General features: G+C 39.3%; 1 protein-coding gene across 1 annotated transcript in view; it reads left to right on the forward strand.

Annotated features, from left to right (window-relative positions):
- The window catches only part of Fry (FRY microtubule binding protein), a 431,398-nt gene that overhangs the window by 322,245 nt on the left and 83,745 nt on the right, over positions 1 to 25,408 (forward strand). Inside the window, exons 35-44 of the mRNA XM_023715059.1 lie at positions 789 to 879; positions 6,190 to 6,272; positions 9,981 to 10,131; positions 10,722 to 10,825; positions 11,534 to 11,719; positions 14,599 to 14,797; positions 15,738 to 15,859; positions 19,689 to 19,876; positions 21,533 to 21,627; positions 22,835 to 23,442. Of these exons, the coding sequence (XP_023570827.1) occupies positions 789 to 879; positions 6,190 to 6,272; positions 9,981 to 10,131; positions 10,722 to 10,825; positions 11,534 to 11,719; positions 14,599 to 14,797; positions 15,738 to 15,859; positions 19,689 to 19,876; positions 21,533 to 21,627; positions 22,835 to 23,442 (1,827 nt within the window). The remainder of the gene's footprint in view (positions 1 to 788; positions 880 to 6,189; positions 6,273 to 9,980; positions 10,132 to 10,721; positions 10,826 to 11,533; positions 11,720 to 14,598; positions 14,798 to 15,737; positions 15,860 to 19,688; positions 19,877 to 21,532; positions 21,628 to 22,834; positions 23,443 to 25,408) is intronic.

The following is a 25,408-nucleotide window of genomic DNA, read 5'->3' on the forward strand; positions in this document are numbered from 1 at the left end:
TTCCGATAGGATTTGAAACTGTCTCATTGCTATCTGTTTATCAATAAAACTTTGAAAAAAAAATAAAAATTAAAATTAAAAAAAAATAAAAATAAATAAATAAAATAAATGGTTTTCTTATTTAGATTTGAATCCTATCTCCAAGATATCTCATGTGAATGCAAATATTTCAAAATCTTAAAAGCATCCAAAATCTGAAACTGTCCTGGCCCCTAGCACTTGGGGGAAGGGATATTTGCCCCAGGGCCGTTCCTCCCTTCCCAGGCACCCAGTCCTTCTCAGTGCCTTGAAGCCAGCTGCACTCCCACTTGCCTGGTACTGTTACTATCTATACACTTTTCTCTTCCCTGATCTCTTACACCTTCTTTTTACCCCACTCCTGGCTGCCAGAGCAGTGTGAGCTTTGGGTACTTGGCCTTGCTTCACTAGCATTAGTTAAGTTTCTAGTACAAAGCTACCAAAAATGCTACAGCAGCTGCAGCAGGGCTGGCCACTATAAATAAGCTTATTACCTAAGTGGCTAGGCAGTAAAGGTTTCAGGAATGTTGTAGTCTCACTTTATAAGGGAGTGAAGGCATTTGGTTTAACCATAACAGATGTCTAAAATTCTCTTGTTTTAGTAGTGTCGGCTTAGAAATTCACATGGAATGCTTGAGATTGTGCAAAAGATATGAGGAACTTTTCAAACATGGGATTTTACAGGCAGTCCTTCCCTGGGATTACTTGAGACTTGACGCTGAGCCCTCTGTGTGCATCTTTTGCTAAATATCTTCTGGTTGCGTCCACAGGAACCACCTCCAGCAGCAATACAGTGGTTGCCGGCCAGGATAGTTTCCCAGATGCTGAGGAGAACAAGATACTCAAAGAATCTGATGAGAGGTTGGTTTACTATCCTGCACAACTTTCAGCAGTAATGTGTACAAAAGCATCAATGCAAGCTAGTGAGGTTTCCCAAACTAAATTATACAAACACTGAAATCCTTTGACCTTGGAAAATGGACTGACTTTCCCACTCTGTCCTGTATATCCCTAAAATTAACAGTATTTTTCTGTACCAAGTCAGAGAAAAGAAAGGGAGGGAAGGCTTCCATTGTGGTACCTGAATCCCACGTGGCCCAGGGCTTCAGAAAAACACTCATTATTTTGCTAGTGGGTGCAAACTGCCTGGAATTAGAAGGCATTTGTCATGAGAAATGGACCAATCTGATTGTTGAATAATTGTTTAGAGGGTAGTTGTCATAAGATAAGTTCTATGAAACATTATGTTAGGTTTCTGATACTATAAAGAAATACCTAACACAATAAACTTACAAGGAGAATAAGATTTTTTTGGTCTGGCATTTTTGAAGACTGGGAAAGTAGACCCTACCCCAAGCTGAATTCACACCACAGTGGGAACATGTCTGTCTGTCTGTCTGTATCTGCCTGCTCATTTGCTCACTTGCTGTCTGCCTGTCTGTCTCTGTCTCTCTCTCTCTCTCTCACTGTCTCTGTCTCTCTCTCTCTGTCTCTCTGTCTCTCTCTGTCTCTCTCTCTGTCTCTCTCTCTCTGTCTCTCTCTCTCTGTCTCTCTCTCTCTGTCTCTCTCTCTGTCTCTCTCTCTCTCTCTGTCTCTCTCTCTGTCTCTCTCTCTCTGTCTCTCTCTCTCTCTCTCTCTCTCTCTCTCTCCAAAACTATCAGGATTTAATCCTAGTGTTTCACCCTAATGACCTTATCTAATCTAATCACTTTCTAAAGGCCCTACCTTTAAACATAGTAGGGGGATTAAGGTTCCACCCTCTTAATACCATTCACATAAGATTTAGGAGATTAAACTGCATGAAATTGGGGAAACAACTATATTCAAACCACCACCAAACACCATTCCTATTTTACTTTTGTCTTGTCACATCTCAGTTAACCAAGAATACCATCTACTGCTGCTAGGCAAAGTCTCTTTTCCCTTCACATTATCTCTGTGGTGATGTTTCTCTTGCCTGTGTCCTTGTCTGCTCATTGCCTTTGAACTACACAGAAGTAAATAAACTCTGAAACCCTCTTTCCTGTAGTTTATTATGAAGACCTGAGACAAAGCAGATGAGATAAACAGGAGACTCAGATTAAAAAAGAGTTAGGATGATCCTCTTTCAACTTAGCATTTTTATAATAAATAATAATAAGCCTTTTCACATGAAATTAGAAATTAGTAACAAAGATGAGACACTCAAAAATTAATATGGAGAAAATGCAATGAATCAAGACATGAAAACAGTTCATGTAGCCAGAAATGCCTCTGGTGCTTTCTCAGGGTTTCCTCCTGAGCCCTGCAACACAGTAAGACTGACATGTAGGATTCCCTGACATTGGAGCCACTACTTCCAGAGTTAACTTTAATCTAACCTTGAGGACACTAGACAAAAACAAAAGAAAAATGCAGCAAATTTTATAACTTTCATTATGCCTTCTTAAAAAAAAAAAAGAATTCACTAGAAATTACTAATAGGATATCCCGTTAAACACTAAGGACTTAGCAAAAGGAGCACATACTTTTACTAAATAGAATTTATATGAATATTTCTGGTATGCAGAAAATTATCTTCATAAATATTTTAATGCAACCACCCTGAACATTTACAAATGTGTGGCTTCTTGAAAGGATTTTTCATAGGCAGCCATGCTAGTTTGGTCACAGAGAACGATCACAGAGCTCACGCATTGCGGGATGTGACCCCGCACAGCAGAGGCAGGGCTCTTGGAAGGTGAGTGGAGCCTGAGGGCTCCAGTTCTATGAGTGGATCAATCCTTTGTGAGATCAGAACTTGAGGGCATTATTGGGAGGTGATGGAAACTTCATGGGTGGGGCCTTGTTGAAGGGAATGAGCACAAGGTGGGTGCTGTATCTTGTCCTTGGTCCCTTCCTGGCGGGTTCTCACTTTTTCACTCTCTGCTTCCTGATGGCCTTAAGGTGAGTAGCCATCTTCCTCCATGCCCTTCAGCATTATTGTTCCTGCCTGGCCAGAGACATACAAGCAGTGTAGCCGGCCAAGCATGCACTGCAACTTACTTTATAACTGTATTGATAAAGGGACAGAGAGTAGATAATGTGTATCTAAATTGGTAACTGTTGAGAGACAGGTTTCCTCTGAGGGCTTCTTGGTGCTGGGGAGGGAGTTCAGGATCTTGTGCCTCCTAAGTGTGTACTCTACCACTGAGCTGCACCCCAGTCCCACCTGATAATGCCAATATGCATTAGTATACATTAATGCATTATTGATACAGTCCCTTTAGCATTAAGATGAGCACTATCAGCAAGGTAAAACTTAAAAAAAATTATCTTTCTATTTTTTTTTCTTTATCAGGCTATTTTCATGATTTATTTCATAAGATATCAGCCTTTAATGTCAAAAGATAATCTACTTAATCCTGGAAATTCCTCTAGGACCCAAGGCCCAAATTAGTTTCTTCAACTGAAAAAGCAGAAAAAGCTTTTGCTCCGGGGAGTCATTTTTTACTTTTTCTTTGCCAAGTATACACTCTGCTTAATTAACTCAACCTTCCTCAGAACTCTAGAAGATTCTTGCTCCTCCCCTTCATTCCAGCCTCTTATAGTCTTCCGAAAATCTGCCTCAATAAAGGAAAAGGGAGGAAATGCCATCTCCTCTCCAGTGCCTCCATGCTGGGTCCCATAGCACTATTTAAAACCCTGCACGTTGTGTGCCACAGGTCGTAAGTAGCCATGAGCGGTAGAGAGCTGTCCACCTGAGGGAAGTCCCTAGACAGGGAATACATTCATCCCTGCTTTTGTCTCTGAATGACATATGGGCTCAGCATACACTATGCATAACAGTACATTTATCAGCACAAATATGAATAAGGAACTTCTCCACAAGATAATAGGTGTGTCATTTTTCTAATTGAAGAAGTATCAGTCTGATTTAGACTGTTAAATGGCCTGATTAGCATGAAACTAAGCAGATAGTCTAGATAATCTGTTATATGGCTCCACAAATAGCCCAAAAGACAATGAAGAGTGAAGTAATTGGGAAATGTATGACAATGGGGGGTGCTGTTGTTAAAAATATCTAAGAAGTATAAAAAAGCAAAATCTGTTGTATTTCTGTAATCTAGCAATTCCAAACTACACATGCAGTGTTGTTGAGGTTTTACTCCTGGGACAAGGTAGGCATCTGAGTACCACATAAGACTGTTTTCCTGTAATCTTACTCTTTCTCCACACACTTGTGATAGCTATACCCTACATCTTCCAGAGTTCCAGAAATGAAGTGTTAGTGTTTTTAATGAGATCATTTCACTCACTCAGGAATACCTATTTGAGCTTGAGCTTTTTGATACTATTAGGTAACCCCATGTACTGTCTAGGGAGGAAAGAATACCACACCATTCCATTGCTCTGTTCCAGGTAATCCTAAATTGAGTGTCACTAAAGAACTAAAGAAGCAGAGTTTGAAATAAAAGCAGACAATTTATTTGAAGATAGGGGAAGAGATCTCATGTGAGCAACTCTAGACAAGTAGGGAGCTTCAAAAGGGAAATACTCGTGGATCTCTTGTCTACAGCTCCTTTCATTGGATTCCTTCTCCCTGTCATGGAAGCTCCTGGAATCTCATTGGCTCCCTGGCTGCCTTTGATACTCCCCTTGGATTTCTTCTGATTTTATGGCCTTTCTTATTGTTTGGTGGAGACTAAGATTATGGGTGGGGACCAAGGGGGGAGGTTTAAGGATTAAGTAAAGGAGTTTGTTTTGATCACACTACCTGAGACCTCCCTGAGCTTAGTTTTCTTTTTGCCTTTGTCTTTCTGATTGCTTAAACCTAATCTGCAGAGGACAGAGGCAGCCTGTAAACCACCTTACTCCACCTAATGGAGTAAGTTTCTCCATTAACTTTTAATGTTTAATGGGGCCATTGTCCTATATTTCCCTACCTATGGGACCTCCTATCACTACATTTAGTATTTTTCTTTAACATATTATATATATATATATATATATATATATATCCACTTTGTATCACCTTATATAAAATAAATATAGAGCACCACTTCAGCTCGAGGTGTGGCTCAGTGATAAGAGTATTTGCCTAACATGAATGAGACCCTGGGTTCTATCCAAGCACAGCCAAGAAGATCAAACAAAAAAACATTTTCACATCATTTCTCTTCATTCCCCACAACAATCTCAGTAAAATAAAAGATGAAACATCATCTTGATTCCCTTTTAGCAGGCTGGAAACAGAATTCCCAAGGATATTAAAAGTCTTGGTCACTATCATGAGGCTAGTGAATTAAAGCCCAGTCTTTTCTTATTTTTAATATACTTTTATTAATTGACACATAGTAATTGTGTATAAATATAGGGTACAGTGTGCTCTCTCAATATATATACACAACTAACACAAGTGTCCCCCAAATTTTAAGAGCTTAGTCTTAAAATCATGTTTCTCTGCCTTCTCAGAGATAGGATGACACCAAAATTATCCCTGTTCTGCCACCTACTTACCTGAAGTAGACACTGGACATGCCATATAAGTTCAATCTCAGTTTCCTCATTTGTAAAGCAAATAATACTTATCTCAAAAATGAGTGCACCAAATTAAGTTAGACAATGTGTATAAAGTTAGTATCTATGAATTTTTTTTTAAAAGTCACTCGAGAGAAGAGACCAAAGAAGAGTTCCTCAGATGATATGATTATGTCATAACTGGTACCTTTTCCTGAACATTCTCAGGCTGTGTTTTGGGGAACCTTAAATTGGGTATAACCCAAGATGTGTGATAAAACTATTTTGTTTATTTCTGATTCTACCCACTTTCACTTGTTCAGTGATTGAGCAAATGTCACTGAATACCTACTCGTTGCCATGCTCTGTAGGGAATGGAATCATTTTATTCAACATCTTGCCCATTTCTTTCCAAAGCATGTTTAACAATTGTTTTTTTAAAATTTCAATTAAAATATTAGTCTTAAAATTGTTATCTTTTCAAGTTTGGACTTTTTGTTGTCATCAAGAGAAGGTCTGGCCTTCTCAGAGGAAAAAGGAATGTTTCCAGTACAGCTGTTCCCACTTCCTAAAAGAATCATCACTAGAACTAGCTATTGAAAAATCAGCTGCTAGACAACAATATCTGCTAATGTGCACTAGCATCCCTAACTACATGCTACTATTTCATGATGGTTATTCTTGTATTTGAAGGTTCAGTAACGTTATCAGAGCCCATACCCGCCTAGAATCAAGATACAGCAATAGCTCTGGAGGATCGTATGATGAGGATAAAAGTAAGTATCAACGGGCTGTAGCTTTCAGACAAACTTCAGATAGTTGGAGAATGGAAAATTGATACTTTGATTATCTGTAATCTGATTACTAAAATAATCCTATGAATAACAATGTCATTTAATTCAACTGTACAGTTGAACTTATAGTCACCATATTTATAAAAAAAAAACAAAAACACAAAGTAGATAGATCTGAGTTATAAAATTTGAACTACTACCCAGTCCCATATGTTCATATTCTTGGCATTTTTCCCTGGTAATACAGAGTTGGGAAAAGGCTAGTGAGAAATTATCCCATTAGAAAATAATTGCTGCATTTTAGCCTTTTAAACTACCTTGAGAGTGGATTGGAGTTTAAAGCTTTGCAAGTGTACTCGCCCCAGATGGGATTTGATTTCACAGTGAAACTCTCAGTGCTTTAGAACTAACTGCAGAAAACCAAATTTAGGTCACCTTAATCCTTTTTAGCACATTTTTGCTGATTAGATTATATGCCAGAGAATATCCCTGAAACTAAGAATAGTATGTCCTTTCCTAACAGAAGCCTTGAGACTTTAAAAATATTCTTTAATAGTCTTCTGTTTTTGTTCTCCTTTAAAGTTTATTAAAGAGTGGTCAATTATTTAGGTGTGCATTTTGCAGTCAACTAATCCTAGACAGCCATCCAAGAGGTTAATTTGCTGAATATGAGTAATTTACTGAATGCCAGAATGAACATGAGTCAGCACTCCTGCTTACATTTTTTTCAGTGATAAAACAGTTGTGAGCAAATGTTGTGGTTTGGGGTTTTGCAAGAACAATATAGGACACATAATTTATAGAATTATTTTATAATAGTCATCCAAAGAGTGATATAGATAGAGAGTACAGGAAATCTGTTCACACACAAAAGACCAAAGAACCCAGCTAAGGGCCTGGTTCCCACAGTAATGTCCTACATGAGTCCAGCTAAAGACCTAGAGCCATAACAGTGCCCCTCACAAGTCCAACTCAGGCCTCTTTCAAGGATCTGCACTGGGAAGGCCCGAAGGTGGAACCTAGAAAGTCTATGCCAGCGGGATGAAGGATCTGTGCTAGCAGGCTGAGGGAACTGAACTAGAGCCAGGAAGCAATGCTCAAAGAAAGAACCAGAGCTCCCCTGAAAATTAACAGGGCCATTCTCAGCAACATTGAGTTGTAGAGCTCCTCTAACGATGAGAACAGCTGAGCTCCCATCAGGAAGACCAACGTGACTCTTCTCCTGGAGAATGAGCAGTGTACCATTTTCCCCTCTGGAGCCAGGAAGCGATGCTCAAGGTGAGGACGAGAGTGCCCTGAAAGTGAATTGAAGCCATTCTCAGCAAACAAAAAGCACAGCCTTCAACAAAAGCACAGGCAAGTTCATCAGGAAAGCCAGCATGACAAGCTCTCTCAAGAGAACCAACAGCTCCCTAACAGCTTCCTATAGCTTCTAAACTTCTTCCTCTCCAGTTCTGCCTCTTATACTGCTGGCATTGATCCTCAGGTGGCCTCCCAACACCCAGCACCATATTGATTTAGTTCATCTGGGTGTTATAAATTGACCACCAGTTGGCAGTCCTGCAGAGCAATCTTCATGCATAGAGCTGTAATGGTACACCTTTTAGAGACCAAGTGCCAAACTGCAACTCAGAACCCACTTATTTATGACAAACTGCCAATGTTGCAATTAAACCTAAATACTAAAGTTTTAGTTTAAAAAAACTCATATGTTAACATCTTTTGTCTTAAAAGAAAAACACAACACACATGCCCATAGATTCACCACCACTGGCATAGAATGATGCGGGTGAATCAGGAAGACCAATGGCATTGAGTCATCTATAGTCGTGACCATGTAGCAACTTGCTGTTCAGTGACACATCCCATAAACCTGGAGTCCATACTGTACATCTACAGTGTGTGGTAGGCTGTATCATCAAGGTTTACAGAAATACACTCTGTGATGTTCACACATCACCACCCAATGGCGCATTTCTCAGAATGAATCCCTGCTGCCTTTCAGAAGCACAATCAAGAAAAACTATAATTGGGGAAAAACTTTAAAGATAATGTGATATATCTTTCCTCTTAATACATTAAACCTATCTAAGAATTAAATCAACTTGTCTGATATCACCTACCTGAGTGGTATGTGATTACATGGTGCCCCGCGAGGTGCTGGTCTTAAATGCCAGTGGCCTATATTGAGAGCACTATGAGAAGTAACTCCAGGAAACTTGTGCTTACCTGAAAGATACTGTTGATAAAGTCCCTTCATTCACCAAATATTTATTGATCCCCTACTACATGCCTGACCCTATTGTAAATACAAGGGAAATAAATACCAAGGAACAAAATAAGAAAGTCTCCGCTTTACAGGAATATACATGAGACTGAGAGGAGCAGACACTCGAGGAAAATCTGAGGTAAGGTGAAGAGAAGAGTGATTGGGGTTGGGTAGACTTAGAACAGTCCGGAAAATCCTCTGTTATGAGGCAGCATTTGGGCAGGAAACAATAAAATCAAGCAGCTGTGTGGGGAAGAACATTCCAGCCACAAGGAACAATCAGTTTGAAGGTCCTGAGCCTGGACAGAGGCCAGCCTGCTTGCGGAACACAAGAAAACCAGGATGACCAGGTAGATCTTTGCAAAGTCTTAAGGTCACAATGTAGATTTTGGGTTTTATTCTCAGTATGAAGATTGTTGAGCAGGCTGGGGAGATAGCTTGGCAGTCTAAGCACCTGCCTGGCAAAGCACAAGGACCCAAGTTTGTTCCCCAGTACATGTCACCTAGAACCCCGGGTCCACCGTGCTGGCCCTAAAACCAGGTGTGGTGGTACACACCTGTAATCCAGCACTGAGAAGGCTCAAATAGGAGGATCACTGAACTACATAGCAAGACCCTGCATCATATAAATTTTTTTAATTATTAAAAAAAAGATTGCTAAACAGTCACCAGAGAGATGTGAGCGCAGCTGTTTTAAAAAGATTTCTGAGGATGCACTATGGAGCAGAGCATAAAGGGACAAGGATGGAAGCAGGAAGACAGTAGGGACCATTGCAGGAAAGAAGGGTGACAAAGGCTCAAGAGGTACAGTGGGACTGGGGAAAGTGCCCAAAGCTGGATATGTTCTGAGGGCACAAATACTTTGAATTTGTTGATAGTAATTAACTTAGGTTAAAACAGGAGTGATAATAGTTACCTATTTTTGGACTGTTAATACATGTATGTACTGGACAGAGCCTGATATGGCAAACCCTCTATTAGTGCCTAATGTTGCTATTTTTAGTATTTATCACTACTGTCATGATAGTAAGTTGAATTGGGTTGTGTCAGAGAATTCAGGGGTGACTCTAAGGCTCTCACCCTGAGGAAACTGCAAATAAGGCATTTTAACATGATGGAGATTAGAAGAGGAAGAAGTTTTCGTGGTGGTGGGAATTCACATAACATTTTCTTTTTATCTGTATTTTTCTTTGCTGTATAATGAATAACTATAAATTAGTTACACAATAGCTAGTCAAGTAATTACCTAATGGAATAATTGTAAACCATTTTATCATGTAATTCATATTCACCAAATTGAGCATTTAGAAAGTTGTTTTTTTATAAGTATGCATTTGTAAGATTCTTTCTGAAAACAACAAGTATGGAAAATAAAAATGTCTTCCAGAAAATAAACCATGCCTATTTTTCTCACCCAACAGATGACCCAATCTCTCCCTACACGGGCTGGTTGTTGACTATTACAGAGACCAAACAGCCGCAGCCTTTGCCAATGCCGTGCACTGGAGGATGCTGGGCCCCCCTGGTTGACTATCTGCCAGAAACCATCACACCACGGGGGCCGCTCCACAGGTGAGCACCATGTACCTGTGGAGAAATGAGAGCTTAGCTTTGAATGTATGAGAAGGGACCCCTGTTCCAGGTCTCACCAGGTGAAGAGACTTAAGCCAGTGCAACCCTGCCCAACTCGAGTGACAGCTCCTGGCTTAGCAGTTTGGTCAAATGTTAACCAATGTGCAGAGCCGTCTTGTGGCCCTTTGATGTAATCCTAATATGGGTGTAAATTCTGTGATGGTATGATTCAAAGAAACAGACTTGTCTTCCATTACCTTCATCCTTCAGCCCTTAGTATCTTGTGACCAGTTGGCTGTCTATTATGTAATGAGCTTAACGGATGTTTCCTCTTGTGTCTTTCTGTGCTGTCACAAATTAAACTCTATTTCTGTGGAATAAATCTGAACATAACCAAGACTGGGCATGGTAGCACATACTTGTAATCCCAGCACTATAATGAGACCCTGTACCAAATACATTTTTTTAAAAAAATCTGAACATAATTCTTCAGCAAACCTTAGCAGTTGTATTTAGCTATGAATTGATAATCTACTGATGTGTTCCTGTCCTCATTAGAAATTGAATTACTTTTATAATCTCTTGATTAGGTGCAATATTGCTGTGATCTTTATGACGGAGATGGTGGTGGATCATAGTGTAAGAGAAGACTGGGCTCTTCATCTACCCTTGTTACTTCATGCTGTCTTCTTAGGTAAGACCAAATTTAAGTGGAATTTGAGGCAGGAACATAGAGTTAATTTATAGACATTTCCTCTCACACTGCTATCAGTTGGCCTCATTTCTGAAATCTTTAGGCTTCTCTATTATTTGTTAACTTCTGGTGACACCTGCTCGACTGAATTTCATTTGATTAGTGTTTATTGGAAATCATCTGGAATATTATAAATATTGATGCTATATCGCTAAAGATACCTAAATTAAGATGAGCTGTTTGGAGGATCCTTGACCGAGGAAATAAATTTAAAGCCCTGAGATATGGTCAGTGCAGAATGCCATATGGAGCACAGCACTCAGTTTCAGATACTCAAACTGTAGAGCAAACATGGAAAGCAGAGCCAGCTGAAAGACCAGTCAGAGCTAGGCGAGTAATTCTTCAGTAACAAGGAGGTCCGAGGATGGGAAAATCACAAGAAGAAGGAATATAAACCACATCAAATGGTGTAGAAAGGTCAAGAAAAGTCAGTCTACTGGCATTTCATGAGAATGCTTTATTTAACAAAGAAAGCATTTTATTTTTCCTGAATCCAGCTTCTTTATGTTAGTAACCCAGACAATATCAAAGCAAACTAAACATTCTTTCAACATGTCCCTCCTGAGTATCTTGGAATCTTTATCATCCATGGAATCTAAGTCAGCTTAACATTTGTTTATACTCGGAGATTCCACTGTTTTGTTCCAGGTTTGGACCATTACCGGCCTGAAGTCTTTGAACACAGCAAAAAGTTGCTTCTTCACCTCCTGATTGCTCTATCTTGCAACAGCAGCTTTCATACCATTGCCTCCGTCCTCTTGCAGACCCGAGAGATGAGTGAAACTAAGACTCTAACTGTGCAGCCAGCTTATCAACCGGAATATCTGTATACAGGTAACAAGAGAAGTGGCAGGCAACGTGGAAAAGAGTCCCAAATGTACACACTTCTGCGGGTGTCCATAGAAGCCAAGTTAAGCTCTGTCATGCTTTCCAAGGGATAAAGTAATAGCACAGTAAATATGCACCATTTCGTTGATATGAACTTGCTTCTAAAGAGCCTTCTCCACCGTTGGATATTTTTAAATATATTTTTTCCTTGTTATTTATTATTGTTGCCCTATTAGTTCATTGAAGCTAACATGTTCACTGATGAAGATCATCAGTCTAGCATAGCGTCCTGAGTTCAATCTCCGGTACTGCAACATAAATAATATATATATATATATATATATTCAGTCTAGAGCACCACAGGGTGAGACAGAGCAAGAAACAGTGATTCAGTCTCCTATGCCTGGGTAGGCTGGAGTCAGGGTATCAGATTGTGCCTTCTAGTTCCCCTAAAGGAATTTTCACTTTAAGCTGTCAAATGAATGAGTGACTATTTTCTGCAAAATGCCATTTAATGGGAGCCTACTAAAAATATTAATTTTTTAAAACCAAAAATGTCTTCTTAGGAATGGGAACAGAAGGTATTGGAGGGGCCAAAGAAATTACTGTGCATGTCAAGCTGTATAGAAAATGGCCATTAGATTTTCCCCCTAGAAGTCATAGCTCCTCACATAAACTTTCTTAAAAGCACTGGTCATATGACTTTCATTTAGAATAATAACATTTGAATTTTTTTTCAGATAGGATCTTTCTAAATCACTAAGTTGCCTAAACTGGGCTCAAAATTGTGATCCTCCTGCCTTATCCCCCAAAGTGCTGACTCCAGGCATCTACCAGCATACCCAGATAATGTTGAAATATTTTAACATGATAGTGAATACCAGTACACAGGATTTATTTTTTTTGGTACCAGAAATCCACAGGATTACTTTTATACCCAATCATTTTATACATTACAGTAGTACTGGAGGTGCTACAGCATCTTACGTGTCACCAGGTACCTCATTGCAATGAAAAGGATGTGCCTTGTATTTATCACTTCTGTTCAGCACTGTCTTGTTCTCTAACAGAGGTTGACTTTTCTTTGCAAACAAATATGAAGTCATGATTAACCCTGACATGTAATGCCCACTGACCTCAGTTTAAGCTCTTTATTTTGAGCCACGCTGTACTTAACAGAAAATTATCAGTAGCCTTTGAGAAATACAGAACTCAAAGATAGATGACTTTAAAAGTTCTGATTAATTACTTGGAGATTTTTTGGTTTTGTAGGTTGTTGTGGTGGTTTTTTGTTATCGTTGTTGTTATTTTTGTTTGTTTTTGAGAAAGGATCTCATTATGTAGCTCAGGCTGACTTTGAACTCACTATGTACCCTAGACCGGCCTCAGTCTTGTAATGATCTTCCTGTATCAGCTTCCCATGTGCTGGGATTACAGATGTGCACTACCACTCCCAGCCTTCTTTTTTGTTTGTTTTGTTTTGTTTTGAATTCTCCTTCTTTGAACTCCTAAGAACATGGGTATAAATTTAGGCTGAGAAAACTGTAGTTTCTGTCAAGTTGTGTCTCTGTCATTGTATTGGTTTTGCATTTATTATACCACTGGTGTATATAATGATTAGATTAGGGATTTACTCCAAAAATGTACACAGTGTCCACAGACAAGACAAATAACAGATAGCTAAAATGATTGAATCTGTCACACACAAGAATAGGTTACAGATGATGGAAAATGTCCCCTCTTTATAAGCAGTCATTAAACATTTGGTTTCAACTATAGATGTTTTAAAATGCGCACTAAAAACCTGTGTGATGAAGATTATTATTCTCACTTTGTAATAGGAAGCTAAGGCACAAAGAATTACAAAGACTCTGGTATTACATGGCAAGCAGCAGGGAGCCATTCTAACCCAGAGCTCCTCCTAAGTTGACACATCTGTCAGACACACCAGGACATTTTATGATTACTGAAACGAGGTGTTGACCTATATACATTTTCAAACCTACAGCGCACTCAAAGATGTAGAATATTAATAAAATATAATATGTAATAAAAAATGATATTTGCTTGTACCATTTCTTTGAATATCATTCAATACAACTCAAATATATGGGGCTAGATATCCCATTCAGTAGTAGAGCTCCTTGAACAAGTGTAAGGCCCTTGTTCAATTCATATATGTATGTAATATATAATGTTTTATACATTTATGTTACATATATTATGTCAAGTATGTAGGCATATTCCTTGTACGTTTAATATACAATGCACTTGTAATATTTTATCTTCTAGGTACATTTACTCAGAAACATCAAATATATCTTTCTCATCAGTCATTAAGTAACTGATGTTTTCAAATTGAGTACTCTAGGCTGGCATGGCGCCTCGCACCTGTAATCCTAGTATTTGAGAGGCTAAGGCATGAGGATCACCATAAGTTTGACAGCAGTGTGGGCCACATAGTTAGTTCAGGTTCAGCCCTGTCTCCAAAAAAAAAAAAAATGAGGATGAGTACTCTAGTCTCTAAGCATAACTGGCTAACTATACAGTCAGTTGTTGACCTGTCACAGTGGAACTGTATCTCGTCCTGACCTGTATGTGCAGAGAATACATACATACTGTACATACATACTGCTCTTTTATGAAAGTCAACTAAAACCAGGAGTGGAAAACAACCCCTCACTTTCCCAGACACTGGTTTACCCTGTAGTGCAGCTGACTCCATAAGTAAAGAAAACCTATCAATCTTGTTTAATCATTACAATAGTCTAAGTCTAGCTTTTTTCTTCCCTAATTATTATATGTTCATCTCCAGGTCACATTAAACATGCTGGCATCAACCATACATAGCACATCCCTTCTTAACCTTCTCCTCCTCCCTACAGGTGGCTTTGACTTCCTGAGAGAGGACCAGTCCTCGCCTGTGCCAGACTCAGGGCTGAGCTCCAGTTCCACCTCCTCCAGTATTAGTCTGGGAGGTAGCAGTGGGAACCTCCCACAGATGACTCAGGAGGCAGAAGATGTGGACACAGCCGCTGAGACAGATGAGAAGGCCAACAAGCTCATTGAGTTTCTAACAACCAGGTAACAAAGATCAGAAGTCATGGTGCTGCTTTTGAAAAAATGCCAACATGTTCAGCCACACAGATAGCAAAGTGATCCTGGAGTTCTAACAAATTCCTGTTTTCTGAGTTGCAACTGCTGGAGGTCTGCATTAAAGGCAGACACTGGTAGATGTTGTCTCAGGTCCTGCGAATGTGCTGGTTGATAGGCAGAGAAATTCTGGGTGTAACAGTGATGTGGCAGATGGAAGCACTAGCACCAGGCCAGGAGTATGACTTTCTTCATCTATTAGAGCTGCCAGCATTTGGGAGTTCTGAGACTTGGCCAAGAATTTCACCCTGGACACCAAGGATATTAGCCACAGCCAACCCAGGAGCAGCTGCTAAGGGAACCATTGTCTGTTTATCTGTCTCAAAGTGAGAATCAGAAACCAGAAACAGGAAACTAGATGGAAATGTCCCTACGAAAAGGAGTATCAAGCTAATCATACCTTAGAATCAAGGAAAACCATAAGCCTTCTGTCTTTTCAAGTCTTCTAATTCTTCCAATTAATAATTTTTCTGTTAAGGCTTCAGAATTTCTAGTACCCCAAGCACCATCATTTGTAAAAGACATGTTTACCTGGAGGTGTGCTTTCCTTTTTTCAGTGAATTAAGTCCTGGAAATCTAGTTTGCATATGTGCTATATAATGTCTTACATGATCTTTCTTCTTTAACTAATGCATTGTTACATGCAAACAGTACAAAAGAAGCATTTTCTTTCCTTGATTGACACTTCAGATTATTCTATAGCACGCCCAGCTGAATGTGGGGCTTAACATACCGAAAGGACAGCTGACAGTGCCCGAGCACAGGCTGTGTGCACTAGCTGTGTATTACCCTCAGAGTCAGAACTTCATATTTGGCTTTTAAAACGTACACTAACAACTATATTTCTTACATTTCATGTGTTTTGTTTCAGGGCATTTGGTCCACTCTGGTGCCATGAAGATATCACACCCAAAAACCAAAATTCGAAGAGTGCTGAACAGCTGACTCATTTTCTACGTCATGTTGTATCTGTATTTAAAGATTCCAAATCAGGTATTGTATCCTGTTTCTCTTACCCATTTTATAGCATTTTTAATACTGCTTTCACCATTATGGTAATACACCATACAATATGGTCCTGACACAAATACCTGTGGCATAAGCATATTCATGGGAAAGTTTTGATACTTATTTCAAATCCTGCCAAACTGAATGATAATGAACGCCGTCTGTGATTGCATTGTACTACCAACTAATTTCCACAACCTTGCTTTTTCTACTTGCTTCTTCTACCTTATTAGAATTAAATTGTAGGTCCGAGGGAGATAGCTCAGTAGAATAAGCACTTGACTGGCAAGCGCAGCATCCTGAGTTCAATCCCTGGTACTGCAAAAAAAAAAAAAAAAAAAACCATGATATTAATTTTATCTAAATAAACTGCTAAAGCAGAAAGGTCACAAATTCAACACCAGCCTAGAAAACAGCAAAACACTGTCTCAAAAATTAAAAAAATAAGTAAATAACAACTGGACTGGGGAGATAGCTCGGTGATCTAAGCACCTGCCTGGCAAGCACAAGGTCCCGAGTTCAATCTGCAGTACCACATGCTGTACCAGCCCCAGACACCGTGCCAGCCCCAAAAACCAGGCATGGTGGCACATATCTGTAATCCCAGCACTGAGGAGGCTGGGGCAGGAGGATCACTACAAGCCTGAACTATGTAGCAAGATCTTATATCAACAAATAAATAATTAAATAAAAAACAAGAGCTAAAGATGTATTTCAGTGCAAAGGTCCTGGGTACAATCCATATATATTTCCACATCTAAGACATACAAATCTTGCTGAGCATCATCAATATCAACAAGAAAAAATGATCAGCCTATTTAAGTGGGTGGTTAAAATGTTCATACTTGTTTTAAAAAAGAAATAGAGTTGGAATTGGAAATGTAGTTCAGTGGTAAAGTGTTTGCCTAGTATGTGTTCCATCCTGGATTTAATCCTCAGAAACTAAAAAAAAAAAAAAAAAAAAAAAAAAAATTGATGACATCATTTTGGCTTTAAAATTGTTTGCTATCAAGCTAGCCGTGGTGGCATACAACTGCGATTTCAGCACTACGAGACACTGAGGCAGGAGAATTACAAGTTGAAGGCCAACCCGGGCAACTTCATAAGGCCCTGTCTCAAAAATCAGAAAGACTTGGGGCTATATCACAGTGCAAAGGCCCTGAGTTCAATCTCGCAGACAGCACCTCACCAAAAAAAGAAAGAAAAAGTTTATTAACAGCTCCTATACAAGTGACCACTAAATATTCGGAACATAGAAGGATTCCCATGTAGACTACAGTAGCACTATCATACTTCAGTGTTTGCCAACAGTTGAATTCCGTTCAGATCCAACTTGGCCTGGCTGATTTATGTGCAAAATTTAAACTCATCTCCTCGATATGATATAAAAACTTGTCTCCACCTTTTTTCCTCCCACCAGTCTACCCATATTAAAGCGGGCTCTCTGGCTTTCCCAACTGCTTTTATGGATAACACTTCCATTTGAAATATTTTAGATTAGTCATGTCTCTGCATTAAAAGAGGATACCTACTAAAGTCCAACAAATATGACAAACTGAAATGGGAGAGTCATTCCAGGAATAGGCTTGCCGCATTTTGCTTTTAAGTTTCCCTGGCAGTTCCTTTGAAATATCAAAACCTCAAAAGCCACTTAATAATTGAATACGGTCCACATGAAGAAATCTAGTATTTGTGTGGGAGCCATTAAGTTGTCTAAAACTTTTGATGTGTGAAGATAGTATGAGAAAATATGTGTATTCTGTATACTGAGTCCTTTGTCCTTTTAACAACTAAGTCTTTTCACAATTTCATCAAGCTACTTTTGCTTACTGTTTTCTTGCACATCCTGCTGTCAGCCTGGTTTTGGGTATCTACAGTGTTTCTGTGTGTGAGTCAGGGTGGCATAGGTGCCCCAGAGCTCACAGCCTTCCCACATTGAGGAATGTGCCTGGATCACACAGCAAGTCAGGGTGACTTTCCACAAGGTGCTTTAGGGACCCCGTAGCATGCACTCTGCTGCCTACTAGCTCAGGACTCTCCTGTGCCTCTGCATCCAGCCTGCTTGTGGATAAAGAGTGAGGGAAGGACAGCTGAGGCTGAGCTGACAGGCCTGCTGAACAGGGCCTCCAGGCTGCCTCCTGCCTTCCACTGACACCTGGCCACATGAAACTGCATGGAAGACTGGAAAACAAGGATGTGTGGCCAGTAAGAAAAAGAAGCTTTTTTCTTTTCCTAAAGGACATTATCATAGTGCTGATAGGGATCTGCAGTCCCTACATGTACAGTTCTTGCTTCAAGTTCATTATGATTTCAAGTAAGCTTTTGCTCCCAGAGGAGCTAAACTCCTCACTTAAAATGGGCTAAGTGGTAAAGTTTAAAGTTATGCACATAACACAGTTATGTGTATAATAAGTTATACACAAATACAAAAACATGATTGATTTGTAAGTTGTAAACTGCCTATGAGTGTTTAATCCTAAATTTCTCATCCTGGATATATGCAAGTCCAGTTTTCTGGCCCATTTGTTGGGTCTGCAGGGACATTTTCTCATGAAGTGAATTTGTCCCTGGAGTCCAGTGGCCAAACAGGTAAGAGCAATGACATGAATTATTCCTACCCACCTGTTCTCAGATGACAGCCAAATGTGTCATAGAGTGCTCTAGATCATAAGGGCAGCTACAGACACTATTTCATTGGTTTCTGTGAGCCAAGGAAGAATGGAAGAGTAGCAAGTATACAGTGTACTGACTCAACATGAAGTAAGGAGCTATATCTTGCATTTTTGTTCCTATCAGATCAAATGATTTTCTGATGCCTCAGATTATTCATTTTCACTGGGAGAGCAAATATTCAGGTGCAGATTTAAGTTGTGCTGCTATCTTTGCTGTGCATACATTTCAATCTCCACATATTTACAAAGCAAAGACTGATGCAGGCCTTAGTTGTATTTAGAATTGACTGGGTCTGCTAATAGTTCCTTTCTCTACCTTGAAAATGTGTTTCAAGCCAACTCTTTCATTTAAAAAGGAGTGAAAAGGTTCTGTTTAAAAAGGAAACAGTGGGGTTGGGGAGATAGCTCAGCAGTCTAAGCGCCTGCCTGGCAAGCACAAAGACCTGGGTTTGATCTCTGCTACCACATGTCATGCCAGCCCCAGAATCCCAGGCACACCATGCCAGCCACTGAAACCAGGCATGATAATGCATGCCTGTAATCCCAGCACTGGAAAGGTTGAAGTAGGAGGATCACTACAAGTACGCGCTGTGTAGCTAGACCTTGTACCAATTAATTAATTAATTAATTAATGAAAAGGAAACAAAAGTAGAATAATAAATACATTTCTGACCACATATTCTGGACTGGGCACCTCATAAGTTTTTAATTCTTACAGTTGTATGATATAGATGCTGCTGTTCACAAGTTAAAGAGAAGGAAACAGGATCTTAGACAAGTTTCTCAGAGTTACAGAAACCCTAAATAAAAACTGAAACCTTCTTGCACCAAAGTTTCTGTCTCTTTCAACTATACTATACCTCCCCAACATGTATCCAAGATTGTATTATTTTTAAGTGGTTGATTTTTTAAATTTTGGGACAGAGTCTTGCTAGTTGCCCAGGCTGGCCTGAGACTCCTGGGTCCAAGCAGTCCTCCTGCCTCAGCCTCTTGAGAAGCTGAAACTACATGTTCACTCAATTCTACCTGTTTTCAAGTGGATTATTTTCAAATAAGCACCACCACTGGGTATGGCTATACTATTAGACTGGTATTTTGCAGCATAGACACTAACGTCTCCCCCCTGGCTCTTATGGCCCCAGGTTTCCACCTAGAGCAACACCTGAGTGAAGTTGCCCTGCAGACAGCTCTGGCAAGCTCTTCAAGGCACTATGCTGGTCGGTCCTTCCAGATATTCCGGGCCCTCAAGCAGCCGCTGTCAGCACACGCCTTGTCTGACCTCCTGTCAAGACTGGTAGAGGTGATTGGAGAACATGGAGATGAGATTCAGGTACGAAAGGAAGACCGCTGAGCTCACAAAGGCTAGAGGCCCTCACTTCAAAGATGAGGCATTAACAGCTTTCTTTGAGCCTTCTTTCTCTCACCAATTATTTCACCCATTTGAATGGTTTATTTTAAAAAGTTCTAGAAATTGATTTTTATATTTCTAAATATCACTCCAGGGAACATTGTTCTAAAATGCAGTGAATACTATTGTATTTTATAAAACAAAAAACAAAATCCTTTGGTGGCTTCTTCTTTGTCCGTTTTTGTGGTTGGTTTTACTTGGCGTGTGAGAATTGGTTACTTTGTTTGAGGGCCTTTGCCACCCACCAAACATGTCAGTGTACAAACTCCACCCAGAATAAGAATCTCCACTGTACAAGGTATGATCCAAATATACAGTAAACTTTCACATTTTTAAAACTTGCTACAAGAGACACATTGCCATTAATCCCCCTCAAAATGCTACTGTTACTTCAATTACACTTATTCCATCCTGTCCATCTCATTAATTATCTGAAGAAGTTCTGGGAGTCCTATTTCATGAGTGTCTTTATATAGTGTGATTTTATAAAAAATGGTGAATATTGCCACTAAGTGCCACCCAACAGAAAGGCAACTCATAAAAATATTACCCTGTATCCTCATCCACCCAAGGCATCTGGCACCATGTGACTTCTTGCTCTTCCCCAAAGTCAAGATGATTATGATGGGTAAATGTTTTGAATCAGTTCAGGAACTCCTAGCAGCCAGGACAGCATGATTAATGATACCCACAAAAGAGGACTTCAGAACTACTTCAGAAAATGTGTTCTTATGTTACAATTTTCTCAATGTAAACATTCATTATGTTCTTCAGTCACATCTCATATATGATCAAAGTTGCTTGTCTTCCCTTACAGTCAGCGCTTAGCAGACTAAGAAGAGTTGAAGACAATGGAGGCAGTAGTTGCACAGAAAGACACTGTAGGTAAAGCCTAGAGATAGATAAACCAAACAGGTTGAAAACTAAGGGTGTTGCAGGCTTTGTGGCTCCTACCAAGCCCATCTTCCCATCAGACATGTTCCCACACCACAGGCAGGCTGCACACCTGTAGGGCTACCTTTTTCTCCTCTTTCTGGCCATCAGAAGTGCTAATGAAGTGCTACTGAGGCAGCTCTTCACATGCCTCGTCTTGTGATCTCTGTTTCTACTTGGGTGGAGTTTGTACACTGGCATAATTGGTGGGTGGCAAAGCCCCCCAAACAAGGTAACCAATTTCCACATGCCAAGTGAAACCAACAACAAAAACGACAAAGAATAAGCCACCAAAGGACTTTGCTTTTTGTTTTATAAAATACAATAGCATCCATTGCATTTTAGAACATCTTGTGATCTCCGTTTTTATTGCTCTGCTTTGGGTTGCCCACCCTCCTCCTCTGCAGGAGGCCATGCTGTACCCCTGTTGAGGCTGTCAGACCCAGGGAAATAATTCTTAGGATTACCTTCAAACTCCTGAGGTGTCTAAGTTTCCTAAACGGCCCTTAATTAAAGCACTAACAACTGTCAAGTTTTCAGTACTATTGACATTATTGGAATAAAGTTTGCATTGATTAAATGTGTATTCAGGAAGTTAATAGGAACCTTTAGCAGCACAAAATGTTCTGTTTGCCCATTTCAAAGGGTTACGTAATGGAAGCGCTCCTGACCTTAGAAGCTGCTGTGGACAACTTGTCTGACTGCCTGAAAAACAGTGATCTCTTAACCGTATTGTCTCGGTAAGTAAATCAGATTTACTTCGCTCAATTACTTGGGAGATGCTAGAATTTGGGCAGAGTAGAAAGCAGAAATTTCGTTTTTAAGGTATATTTATGACCTGAAAAACACTATGTGAAATTTTCTTTTTTAAAAAAGGCAATTATAACTTATGCATATATTCACCATGTATTTTAAAATATCAATAAGAAAGCAAATGCTATGTCTAAATGGCAAAAGTATCAATGATTTTTCACTTTCTCTTTTATGACCCTGAGTATTTTTAAAGATTTCATGTCATAATTATCCTATTTATTACATTGATAAACAGAAATTAAAACTATAGATTATTTTTAATGAATATATTCAAAAGAGTTGGAATAAATGTTGACTTTACTTCTAAAAATTCCTTAGTATCTTTGTTAATTTTTTTTTTTTTTTTTTTTTTTTTTTTTTTTTTTTTTTTTTTTTTTTTTTTTTTTTTTTTTTTTTTTTTTTTTTTTTTTTTTGCTCCTGCCACTATTTAATGACCCACTTCAAATTACTCCTGGTTCCATGTTTATCTGATTGCTCTCAAGTTTCTTGAAATTCTTAGTAAAGCTTAAAAGACCCATCCTTTTAGGCCTTGCTACAAGTTGACATTTTTCTGTGGAAAGGTAATTTTGGTGTGATCACTGATATCATACGTATCTATATGAATCTACAGATTGATCTAAATCAGTAAAAATTTAACAAAGCTTTTGATAAAGATGTTCATCTCTTTAGTATGACTAGACTTAGAAATCATTTTTTATAAATTTTAGTAAGTTTTTGAAAAGTTTTTGATGTATTTTTTTCTTTCTAAATATCCTTTCCATTTCTGTTCTGATCAGCCAGTTAGCAAAATGTTAAAAGTTTGTGCTTATTAAGTATATTTTATTCATAATTATTCCATCCAAATTCAACCAAACAATAAGTGAAATATCAGTGACCTGCTGATTTCTTTCAATTTTAAATAAATGGAACCCAATACAGTATTAATTTTTGTTTTTCTTTTGCTGGAGAAGGTTGGTTTTGTTATGGTTTTTCTTTTTCATAACTTACTGTATAAGAATAAGAAAAAAAGAAACTAATAGTAATATTTCAAAAGAATGACTTCTTTCCTTCAGTGTTTCTCAGTGGACTTGAAAAGCTGGTTCTCCACAGATACCTGTTTGCCATTCTGTTGAACTTATTTATTTTTTTACTCAGCTCTTCATCACCAGATTTAAGCTCTAGCACTAAATTAACAGCAAGCAGAAAAAGCACAGGACAACTAAATGTGAACCCTGGAGCTGCCGGTGGCAATACCACAACAGCAGAGCGGAGTCGCCATCAGAGAAGCTTTTCTGTGCCCAAGAAGTTTGGTGTTGTGGACCGATCTTCTGACCCACCTCGAAGTGCTACCCTAGACAGAATTCAGGCATGTACACAGCAGGGCCTCTCCTCCAAAACCAGAAGTTCCTCCTCCTTAAAGGACAGTCTCACAGACCCATCCCATATAAATCATCCAACCAATCTGTTGGCCACCATCTTCTGGGTTACGGTGGCCTTGATGGAGTCTGACTTTGAGTTTGAGTACCTAATGGCCTTACGGCTATTGAATCGACTTTTGGCACATATGCCACTGGATAAAGCTGAGAACCGAGAGAAACTTGAGAAACTGCAGGCACAGCTCAAGTGGGCTGACTTCTCAGGGTTGCAGCAGCTGCTGCTGAAGGGATTTACGTCCCTTACCACCACCGACCTAACACTGCAGCTTTTCAGCTTGTTGACACCAGTGTCCAAAGTATCCATGGTGGATGCATCCCAAGCTATCGGTAAGGCCAACATCATTCATTCCTAATAGTTCCAGTAGTAGCTTATCATTATTGTTTCAATTGCCATAGTTGTTGGACAGTCACAGTTGATAGTCAAAACTGTGTTTTAATAGCCGCATGTAATTTTTTCCTCTAGAGGGCAGACTATTAAAAGGTAATTCGAACTATTTCCAGGGGTGGGTAGTTAGGCCAGGTTTATACGTGGGGACTAGGTGGCACTCTCTGGAGCTTGGTATGAATTTCAAACAGTTGGAGAAGAAGGCCTGCCAAGACTACACAACATACCCTAAACCAGATGTCTACCTATGACAGCTTTCCCATTTTGCTTATGGCCCTTCAACCATACTGAGCTATAGGCCTTCCTTTTTTAATAGCTTCAATTAGCATATCTTCAAGAATAGTGGTTAGCCTGGCAAGATATTCTAGAGAGAAATGATGAGCGAGGCAGTCTACTAGGGACTGGGGCTATGCCTATTTTTGTTATCTGTTCTCATTTAAAAGTGTTATTAAAATCCTAAAGTTCCCTAGGAATGTTTTGTCTTATCAGTGGGCTTTCTGTGGTATAAAAATCAGTGAGTCTGTCCTGTGCCATAAAAACCTGTCAGCATCATTCGTGAGGGGAGGGAGAAGGAAGAGGACTTAATCTCTAATTCTGCCTTAGGACTGAAAAGCATATAAACTTGGGCTAAAACTTTTCATTTATTCTTTGAGAATTTCAAGATTAAATCTAGTCCAGTTTTTTTAGAATATGCCTAGAGATAAATCAAGGTAAATTTTACTCTGGAAGGGGCGTAGAGAAGAGAAATTTGCCATTCTGGAAACTTGGTGCTAAAATTCAGCAGCCACAAAGAGAATTAATTACCTTGGACTAAACATGGTTATAACTTGCATTATTTCTCAAGGGCAAGGCAGTAGAGAAGGGACAGAAGCGTGACTCCAAATGGTGGCACAAGAAGTAAATCTTAACCATCTCAGGTGCAGAAAGACAAATAAGATCAAGAGCTTTCCAGGGTGGGTCTCTAATCCTTAACAAAACATGTCTCCAGAGGCAAAAGCTATGATTAACTCTAAATACATTGCTTAAAAAAAAAAAATTAAACCAATAATCAAAGAATCTCAATGGCTGCTTTTAATCTTCTGAAAGTGAATGAGAGAAAGTGAAAGTGCTCCATTTATATTGTTCAAGTGTAGCTGAAAGTATGCCTTTCACAGCATTCTGAAGATGTGCAGTGGAAGCCTTTAAGTTCCCACAAGCAGCAGTTATCACAGATCACAAGTTAGAAATGAATCCTGCAGGGACTGCTGGAAGTGGCTCCGTTCAGAACTGCTGGTGATTGGGCCAGGTGTAGTGGGTGCACACCTGCGATCCCAGCACTCCCTGGGGAGGTGGAGGCTAGAGTATGACCCTGAGTGACTTTGACCTTAAGGTCATTCTCAACTTTAGGGTTTACTTTCTAATAAGTGACTTTGAATCAAAAAGTCCTAAAATCTCAGTCTGCAAAAGAGATTTGTCAGGGACAGACAGGTAACAATCCAAAAGAAATCTCAGCCTGAGGACAGAGGTCTGTGGGACATTTTGGGGTCTCTATCTAGTCACCTATGTAATTTCCCTCCACAGCAGTGCTGGCTAGGCTCCATGTAAACCCCCTCTGAAAATATGTGTCCTCAAGTATCTGTAATACACCTAACAAACTCTCAGAATAAAAATCCATACACATTGTCTCTCATTAGAAGTTGGTATTTGATTCAAATGTAACATTACATCTCCCCAGTGTAGTTTATAGGTCTGACTTAGTCCTCAAAGGCTTCAGTGTGACTGGGGATATAGCTCAGTGGCACAGTGCCTGCCTGGCAAGTGCAAGGTCCTGAGCTAGCTTTTTTTTAAAAAAAAAAAAAAAGCATCCTAAGTTGACAGAGAAGGCTTCAGAATGTTTAGAAAGGTATTAATTGCCTTTTTAAAAATTGA

This window comes from Octodon degus, unplaced genomic scaffold (genome assembly GCF_000260255.1).
Source record: "Octodon degus isolate 3935 unplaced genomic scaffold, OctDeg1.0 scaffold00038, whole genome shotgun sequence".
Classification (NCBI taxonomy): Eukaryota; Metazoa; Chordata; class Mammalia; order Rodentia; family Octodontidae; genus Octodon; species Octodon degus.